At 42.6% G+C, this 10371-nt stretch overlaps 1 protein-coding gene across 1 annotated transcript; it reads right to left on the bottom strand.

Annotated features, from left to right (window-relative positions):
* Window positions 1-2935: 2935 nt before the first annotated feature.
* On the bottom strand, window positions 2936-4010 carry LOC143963929 (olfactory receptor 11L1-like). Its single transcript, XM_077473662.1, has one exon. The coding sequence runs from the start codon at window positions 3991-3993 to the stop codon at window positions 3046-3048; it is 948 nt and encodes a 315-aa protein (XP_077329788.1). The 5' UTR covers window positions 3994-4010; the 3' UTR covers window positions 2936-3045.
* Between the last annotated feature and the right edge of the window lie 6361 nt (window positions 4011-10371).

The following is a 10371-nucleotide window of genomic DNA, read 5'->3' as shown; positions in this document are numbered from 1 at the left end:
AGCCAAACTGAGCGATAGGGGGAGAAGGCTAAGAACCCAATGGTCACTCTGAAAGAGCTCCAGCGTTTCTCTATGGAGAGAGGAGAAACTTCCAGAAGAACAACCATCTCTGCAGCACTCCACCAATCGGGCCTGTATGGTAGAGTAGCCAGACAGAAGACACTCAGTAAAAGCCCACCTGGAGTTTGCTGAAAGGCACCACCATGAGAAACAAAATTCTCTGTTCTGTTTAAACAAAGATTGAACTCTTTGGCCTGAATGCCAAGCGTCATGTCTGAAGGAAACCAGGCACTGCTCATCACCTGGCTAATATCATCCCTACAGTGAAGCTTGGTGGTGGCAACATCATGCTTTGGGAATGTTTTTCAGTGGCAGGAACTGGGAGACTAGCCAGGATCGGAGGAAAGTTGAATGCAGGAATGTACAGAGATATCCTTGATAAAAACCTGCTCCAGAGAGCTCTGGACTTCAGACTGGGGTGAAGGTTCATCTTCCAACAGGACAACCACCCTAAGCATACAGCCAAGATAACAAAGAAGTGGCTATGAAACAACTCTGTGAATGTCCTTGAGTGGCCCAGCCAGAGCCCAGATTTGAACCCGATTGAACATCTCTGGTGAGATCTGAAAATGGCTGTGCACCGATGCTCCAAATCCAACCTGATGGGGCTTGAGAGGTCCTGCAAAGAAGAATGGGACAAACTGCCCAAAAATATCTGTGCCAAGCTTGTAGCATCATACTCTAAAAGACTTGAGACTGTAATTGCTGCCAAAGGTGCTTCAGCAAAGTATTCTTAAAGGCTGTGAATACTTATGTACACATGATCTTTTCATTTTTATTTTTAATACATTTGCAAAGATTTCAAACAAGCTTCTTTCACATTTTCATTATGGGGTATTGTTTGTAGAATTTTGAGAAAAATTATTTAATTTATTTTGGAATTAGGCTGTAACATAACAAAATGTGGAAAAAGTGATGTACTGTGAATACTTTCCGAATGCACTGTACAGTATATGTACAGTAATATAGATTAGGAGAATTACAATGATCAATCTATGACTGCAAAACTTTTAAAAACAAGGATGTGGAGTCAGATTCCCATCTATGTATGTTGCTTTTGACCGTTTTTGCTGTGCTTTGGATTTTGCAGTGACTTGCATTTTGCTTCTTTTTTTATGCATTCACTGTATATAACCGGTTTCTAAGAAGCTACCGCAACTTCCTTAACAACCAATGAGTCATCAGTCGTCAGTGGGCTTCCCTGCTGGCAGCTGAATGTAAAAGAAAAATTGCTGGGAAAAAAACGGCGTGGGGTCCCCCCAAAATCCACACCAGACCCTTGGTCTGGTATGGATTTGGAGGGGACACCCCCACGCCAAAATTTAACAAAAAATCCATACCAGACCCTTATCTGAGCATGCAGTCTTGGAGGTCAGGAAAAAGACCATACCAGGCCGCATTCCCTCAACATGTGGATGGGGACATGGGCCTCTTCCCCACAACCCCGGCAGGGGGTTATGGGGGTTTGCAGGTGGGGAACTTATTAGAATCCAAAAGCCCCCTTTAACAAGGGTCCCCCAGATCCTGGTCCACCCCCCCTATGTGAATGAGTATGGGTACTCCCCCATTCACCAAAAAAGTAGTGTATTGTGACAAAAGACAATAGACATTTTTTGACGAGACCTTTTTTTAAAATGTCTTCTTCTTCCCCACTGTTTCCTCCGGACTTCTTTCCCCCGCTTCTTTCACCGGTCTTCTTCCCCCACTTCTTCCTCTGTCTTCTTCTATCCTGCTTATTCCTCCGGTCTTCTTCTTCTCCCCCTTCCATCTTCTTCTTCCCCAGCTTCCTCCTCTGATCTTCTTCTTCTTCCTCTGGCCGACTTCTTATTTCTCCAGGGTTCCTCTTCCTCCGTCACCACTCCCATCATCAACCCGCTGAAAATAAAATAAGTGTGACAGATAACATCATTCAGAGACCCCGCCCCCTTGTGAGGTTATGATGTGTCTGTGATGTCAAAAGGGGGTGGGGTCTCTGGCTGACGGCATCCAATGGCCATGCCCCACAGTTATATATGAAACGTGACAATTAAGCGGACAGATCGCCGGGGTGCAGCATCAGAGGAGGGTAATTTTTTATTTTCAGTGGGTCGGCAGTGAAAGCGAGCATGGAGAAAGAAGAACACCAGAGAAAGAAGACTGCAGAAAAAATAAGAAGACCGGAGGAAGTAGAAGACCAAAGGAAGAAGCGGGGGAAGGAGAAGACCAGAGGAAGAAGCGGGGGAAGGAGAAGAACAGAGGAAGAAGCGGGGGAAGGAGACGACCAGAGGAAGAAGCGGGGGAAGGAGACGACCAGAGGAAGAAGCGGGGGAAGGAGACGACCAGAGGAAGAAGCGGGGGAAGGAGACGACCAGAGGAAGAAGTGGGGGAAGAAGAAGACTGGAGGAAGAAGCGGAGGAGGAAGAAGACATTTTTAATACGGACTTGTCTAAAACTGTCTATTGTCTTTTGTCACACTACACTACTTTAAAAAAAAAAATGGCGTGGGGAGTGTCCCCTCCAAATCCATATCAGACCAAAGGGCCTGGAAGGGTTTAGCAAATAGTTTTTTTTAACTTTCAGCTGTCAGCGGGTCCCCATGACTCATGGGTTGTTAAGGATGCCGGCCCGCCCCTTAGCAACCAGCTATATTCAGTGAATGTAAAGCCAAGAAAAACGCACACAAATTGCAAAATGGAAATTGCGGCAAAATCACAGTTAAAATCATGCTAAAAACGTAGTACTTGCGCTTTGGATGTGGGTCCATTGAAATCTATTACATGCAAAATGCTGCATTTTGTAGGAAAGTCCACCACCCAAAAACACAGAGGCACAAAAATGCATTGATGTGAATGTGTTCCATAGGAACCCATGTTAAAAAAGCAAATGCGTTACTGCAAAAAGCATCAAAAAATTTATTTGTGTGAATTGAGCCTTATGGATTTCATCTTTGATATGAAGATCTGATATCCAACTTCAATTTAAACTTACTAAATTATTATTTTATGACTATTTACAGATATGCAATTGCAGACAGTGGTTAATGATATTAGCTACAGATTTTTTTAAGTCTTTATTCCTCAGGCTGTATATAATTGGATTAATCAGTGGGGTGACCACAGTGTACACTAATGACAAGAATTTAGTGATATCCCATGACTGTCCTTTACTAGGTACCAAATAAACACAAACCATGGTACCATAATAAATGCAAACAACAGTGAGATGGGAGCTACATGTTGAGAAAACTTTTTGCCTGCCGGTAATAGATGGAATTTTAAAAATGGTAATTATAATATAAACATATGATACAATAATTATAAAGAATGGGATGATAACAATAATAACAATCATTAATGTCACTTCTAGTAGAACATTAGGAGCATCAGAACAGGAGAGTTGTAGGATTGGATCAAGATCACAGAAAAAGTGATTGACAATATCGGGACCACAAAAATCCAATTGTGATATTGTTAAAGTGGTAATCAATCCTACTAAAAGACTTAACACCCAACATGTGATAATCATCAACCAGCAGAGCTGGAAGTTCATTAATAAAGTATAATGTAATGGTTTGCAGATGGCCACATATCTGTCATAACACATCACTGTCAGAAGAAGACACTCAAGACCTTCAGAAACACCAAAAAAATAAAACTGGGAGATGCAATCAGAAAAAGATATTATGATCCCTTTCATCAAAACAGTATGGAGTGTGTTAGGAAGAATGGCAGTTACCAGTAAGATATCTGATAGAGACAGCTGGGTGAGGAAGAAATACATGGGAGAATGGAGGGATTTGCTGTAGGACACCGATGTGATGATCAGGACGTTTCCACATATTGACACACAATAGATCAAAAGGAAAAGAAAAAATATTAGAAATGTTATACTGTGTGGAGTCTGAAGTCCTAATAGTTGGATCGTGGTAATACGGGATACATTTTTCTCCTTCATAACCTGAAGAGAGTACAAGAGTACTGTTCAGAGGAAAAATTTAATAATTAGGTAATCAGAATTAATTTGTGATGGAAATTTAGAAAAGGTGAGGCAAAGATATATAAAATGTTAAAAGTGCCATAAGCCATACACCACATGATCAAAGGCTTGTAGGCATTTGACCATCACAGCTACATAAGCTTTTTGGACATCCCAGTGGCGGAACTACCAGGGTCGCAAGGGTCACACTTGCTACATGACCCTGGAGTTCTTCTGCCAGCGTGGGGGCCCACCCACCCAGGGCCATCCCAAGAGCCCAGACTGTGGCTCCCCAGCCGCTGCAGGGCTCTGAGCTGTGAGTGTCAGGACTCTGAGCTGCAGACTCTGATGTAAGAGACACTCTGTGGACTCTGATGTAAGGGGCTTTTTGCGCCCTCCTATTTAAGGGGCTCTGCAGATTCTGATGTAAGGGAGGTTCAGCAGAAACTGATGTAAGGGGCACGCTGCAGAATCTAATGTAAGGGGGGCTTTATGGGCCCTGATGTAAGGGGGGCTTTATGGGCTCTGATGTAAGGAGTGCTCAGCAGACTCTGATGTAAGAGACTCTGCAGAATCAGATTTAAGGGGGGTTATGCAAACACTGATTTAAGGGGGATTTAATGTAAGGTTTTCTCTGGGACCCCAGATTAAAGGGGAATGCTTTGAACTCTGATGTAAGAGAGAACTCTGTGAACTTCGATGTAAGGGGGGCTCTGAGAACCCTGTTTAACCATTTAAAGACCAGGTATTTTCTGGCACTTTTTGTTTACATGTGAAAATCAGTTGTTTCTAGAAAATTTGATAGAACCCCCAAACATTATATATATTTTTTAAAGCAGAGGCCCCAGAGAATACATTTTGTCATATGGTATTTGTGAAGCAGGTTTTCAAATGCAGTTTTTGGGAAAAATATTTAATAAAATACACTTTTTTAATTTTAATGCAAAAAAACACAATTCATAACCCAATTTTTTAGTAATATATAAAATATGATGTCATGTCGAGAAAATGGATACCAAACATGTCACACTTTAAAATTGTGCACATCCGCACAACGGCAACAAACAACGTAAATTTTACTATCCATAGGCAACGCTTTAAAAGCCTTTAGACCCCTTTCACACCGAGGGCGTTTTGCAGACGCTATAGCATTAGAAATAGCGCCTGCAATCCTCCTTAAACTGCTGCTCCTTTGGCTCCAGTGTGAAAGCCCCGAGGGCTTTCACACCGTTGTGGTGCGCTGGCAGGACGTCAGGAAAAGCCCAGCCAGCAGCTTCTTTGGAGCGGTGAAGGAGCGGTGTGTTTACCGCTCCTCCACCGTTGCTCCCCATTGAAATCAATGGGGCAGCGCTGTATTACCACCGGCACAACGCCGCTATTGCGGCGTATTGCAGCCAGTTTTAACCCTTTCTCGGCTGGTCACTCTGGTCTCTCAGTGGGACAGGAGAGTCCAGGCAAGTGGTGGAAGGGAGCAGTAGAGGTGGGGGGGCACGTCCCCTCCCACTGCTTGTAATAACAATCGAGCAGCTGCTTAGCCGCATAAGTCGTTATTGCAAAAGATAAACATAAATGCCTTAAGGAATTACTGCGCTAATGTCTAACCATATAATAACTGCTGACACTACAATCCGACAAATTGTGTAAGTAAAAAATTCAAAAAGTGCAGCGCTAAGCCTATAGTAACAATGTGCAAGTATTCAAATCTGAACATATACCATATAAATGTGCAAAACAAGCATAAATCTGTATATATGCAAGACAATATGAACTCAAATATGTAAGGTACCATACCATATACGTATAATAATAATAAATACTAATATAATAATAAAGTGCAAAGGGCTGAAAACAACCAAAAATAAATGTTGAAAAAAGTGCAAGCAGCCACTGTACATTAAAACAGTTTGAGGTAAGGAAGACTGGAAGTGGAGATCTACTCATTGTGGATAATGGTTGACCACTGTCCACTAAAGGAGTCACCCAGAACTGTGCAAATACTCTTACCAGGATGCGTGGACCCTATTGCCAGCGGTTAAAGAGTCAAACAACCACGAAGATGAAACTGCGTGTTGATGCTCTGAAGAACAGTCACTGGAGATCAGTCAGTACAGTGTACCACAACATCTCATCACAGACTTGAATCTTGGACCCCACTAAAAGAAAAAGGCCTATTTAAAAGGTAGAACACTTACATCAATGCTGACGTATACAGGTACGAAAAGTTGTGATCACATAGGAAATCCAAACAGCGCAATAGCATGGAGCAGGCTCAATATGACACAATGCGTTTCGTCCACAAGGACATCATCTGGGGTATGAGTTAGCCCCCATGTATTGCGTATATATACAGTGGTGTGAAAAAGTGTTTGCCCCCTTCCTCATTTCCTGTTCCTTTGCATGTTTGTCACACTTAAGTGTTTCGGAACATCAAACCAATTTAAACAATAGTCAAGGACAACACAAGTAAACACAAAATGCAATTTGTAAATGAAGGTGTTTAATATTAAAGGTGAAAAAAAATCCAAACCATCATGGCCCTGTGTGAAAAAGCGATTGTCCCCTAAACCTAATAACTGGTTGGGCCACCCTTAGCAGCAACAACTGCAACCAAGCGTTTGCGATAACGTGCAATGAGGCTTTTACAGCGTCCTGGAGGAATTTTGGCCCACTCATCTTTGCAGAATTGTCCTAATTCAGTTACATTAGAGGGTTTTCGAGCATGAACGGCCTTTTTAAGGTCATACCACAGTATCTCAATAGGATTCAGGTCAGGACTTTGGCTAGGCCACTCCAAAGTCTTCCTTTTGTTTTTCTTCAGCCATTCGGTGGTGGACTTGCTGGTGTGTTTAGGATCATTGTCCTGCTGCAGAACCCAAGTTCGTTTCAGCTTGAGTACACGAACAGATGGTCGGACATTCTCCTTCAGGATCTCTTGGTAGACAGCAGAATTCATAGTTCCTTTTATCACGGCAAGTCTTCCAGGTCCTGAAGCAGCAAAACAGCCCCAGACCATCACACTACCACCACCATATTTTACTGTTGGTATAATGTTCTTTTTATGAAATGCAGTGTTCCTTCTACGCCAGATATACTTGGACACACACCTTCCAAAGAGTTCCACTTTTGTCTCATCGGTCCACAGAATGTTGTCCCAAAAGTCTTGGGGATCATCAAGATGTGTTGTGGAGAAATTGAGACGAGCTTTGATGTTCTTTTTGCTCAGCAGTGGTTTTCTCCTTGGAACTCTGCCATGCAGGCCATTTTTGCCCAGTCTTTTCCTGATGGTGGAGGCATGAACGCTGACCTTAACTGAGGCAAGTGAGGCCTGCAGTTCCTTGGACGTTGTTGTGGGGTCTTTTGTGACCTCTTGGATGAGTCGTCGCTGCGCTCTTGGGGTAATTTTGGGCGGCCGGCCACTCCTGGGAAGGATCACCACTGTTCCATGTCTTCGCCATTTGTGGATAATGGCTCTCACTGTGGTTCGCTGGATTCCCAAAGCTTTGGAAATGGCTTTATAACCCTTTCCAGACTGATAGATCTCAATTACTTTCTTTCTCAATTGTTCCTGAATTTCTTTGGGTCTCGGCATGATGTGTAGCTTTTAAGGATCTTTTGGTGGACCTTACTGTGTCAAGCAGCTCCTATTTAAGTGATGCCTTGATTGTGAACAGGTGTGGCAATAATCAGGCCTGGGTGTGGCTAGAGAAATTGAACTCAGGTGTGGACAACCACAGTTATAGTATGTTTTAACAAGGGGGGCAATCACTTTTTCACACAGGGCCATGATGGTTTGGATTTTTTTTCACCTTTAATAATAAACACCTTCATTTACAAATTGCATTTTGTGTTTACTTGTGTTGTCCTTGACTATTGTTTAAATTGGTTTGATGTTCCGAAACACTTAAGTTTGTCACTTAAGTGTGACAAACATGCAAAGGAACAGGAGATGAGGAAGGGGGCAAACACTTTTTCACACCACTGTATATATATATATATATAAGTAGAAACTGAGCAATTACCCCATCATGTATAATGTCCAGTGTCAGACCGCTCATGGTACCAGAATTGAATCCATCATGACATCTAGAGTGGCTCCCCATGCCTCGATATGAATACCAATGTGTGGGAAGGCACTGCCCACAGTGCAATCCAAGCCTCAATATGACTAAAACTATGTGACCCACAGCCACAATATCACAATTTTGGTTGTTTTCAGCACTTTGCACTTTAAAATTATAAGTATATGGTAACATTACCTTACATATTTGAGTTCATATTGTCTTGCATACTGTATATGCACATTTATACTTGTTTTGCACATTGTTGTTACAAGAGAGCTGACCGTCGGCTCTAAAAAAAAGTTGGCTCTAGTACAACCACTTGAAGTCAAATGACGTACAGGTACGTGATTTGGTAGCAAGTGGTTAAAGGGGAATGCTGGGAACTCTGATGTAAGTGAGGGCTCTGGTTACAAGACACCTCCTTATATAACAGTTCCCATTTACACCAGAGTCTGGAGCACTACTTCTTACATCATAGTTTCCTTATTGCATATGAGTTCTCAGTGTTCGCACTTAAATTAAGTCCCCAGAGATCTCCCTTACATCAGTGTCTGCAGAGTCGCCCTTTACAGTGTTAGGGAACTCTTCAGATGTAAGGAGTAATCTCTGCAGATTCAGATGTAAAGGGAAACTCTCTGGTTTTAGAAGTAATTTAATCACAAAATAGATGTATAGTGTATATTAAAAGAAAAACTGACATGTCCCACTAAAGATTTCAGGTTTGGCTTGATGAAAAGTTGTGGAAACCTGGCAAATGAGGTTCAATATAGAAAAACATAAAATAATGCATTTAGGTGGCAAAAATATGAATGCAATCTATACACTGGGGGGGGGGGGGGGCTCTGGGGGAATCTAGGATGGAAAAAGACCTGGGGGTTCTAGTAGATGATAGGCTCAGCAATGTCAAACAGAATATTGGCAAACAGAATATTGGCATGCATTAAAAAAGGAATTAACTCCAGGGATAAAGCAATAATTTTCCCGCTCTACAAGACACTGGTCCGGCCTCACCTGGAGTATGCTGTCCAGTTCTGGGCTCCAGTCCTCAGGAAGGATCTACTGGAAATGGAGCGAGTACAAAGAAGGGCAACACAGGTAATAAAGGGTCTGGACGATATTAGGTATGAGGAAAGGTTGCGAGCACTGAACTTATTCTCTCTGGAGAAGAGACGCTTGAGAGGGGATATGATTTCAATATACAAATACCGTACTGGTGACCCCACAATAGGCATGTAACTTTTTCGCAGAAGGGAGTTTAACAAGACTTGTGGCCACTCATTAAAATTAGAAGAAAAGAGGTTTAACATAAAACTACGTAGAGGATTCTTTACTGTAAGAGTGGCAAGGATGTGAAATTCCCTTCTACAGGCGGTGGTCTCAGCGGGGGCATTGATAGAACTAATAGATAACCACCTGAACGACTGCAACATACAGGGATATACAATGTAATACTGACATATAATCACACACACACAGGTTGCACTTGATGGACTTTGGTCTTTTTTCAACCTCACCTACTATGTAACTATGTAACTATGTGGCAACCTTACCCAAGATGGTAAGAAGGGGATCATAATAAAGGGCCCCATGATGGGAGTAAAGGGCCCCAGGATCAATGGGAAGGGCCCTGGGCTTGAAGGGGAAGAGGGGGGTCAAGGACAACCTTCATGGATTCTTGCACCGGGGCCCTGAAGGTTCTAGTTATGCCTCTGGGGCATCCTATTCCAAAATCACCAGAATTAATATAAACCCCCCCATCATTTCTTATTCTCAGTTGAAAAAGCCTACACTCTTCTGGGAAAGGCTTTCCCCAAGATTTTCGAGGATGTCTGTGGGATTATTTGTCTACTAGGCAAAAAGAGCATTTGGGAGGTCAAGTACTGATGTTGGACAAAAAGACCTCACTTGCAGTTGGCATTCAAAATCATCCCAATGGTATTCAGTAGGGTTGAGGTCAGGGATCTGTGCATGCCATGCCACATGCATTCCTTTCCACCAAACACATCTAACCTAGGCTTTATGGAGCTGGTTTTTGAACACAGGAGCACAGTTATGATGGAACACAAATGGACCTTCCCCACATTGTTATCACAAGGTTGGAAGTGCACATCTAAAAATGTCTTTGCATACTTCACTGGAAACACGTGCACTCATTAATTTGGCTGGGCATCTGTACAACAGTGTAGGTGAGCAGAACAGTGGCTTGGTGATCAGCACTTCTGTGCACCAGGACATTATCTGTATGGAGTTTGTATGTTCTTCCTGTGCTTGTGTGGATCTTCTCCCCACTAATGGT

This window comes from Lithobates pipiens, unplaced genomic scaffold (assembly GCF_037356315.1).
Source record: "Lithobates pipiens isolate NorthernLeopardFrog02 unplaced genomic scaffold, aLitPip1_a1.2 Scaffold_8, whole genome shotgun sequence".
Taxonomy (NCBI): Eukaryota; Metazoa; Chordata; class Amphibia; order Anura; family Ranidae; genus Lithobates; species Lithobates pipiens.
Note: the sequence above shows the minus strand (reverse complement) of the source record. Positions and strands in the feature narration are given on the sequence as shown.

Coding starts and splice junctions, on each gene's coding strand:
- LOC143963929 (XM_077473662.1), bottom strand. CDS start 3,993: ATGAAGGAGAAAAATGTATCCCGTATTACCACGATCCAACTATTAGGA.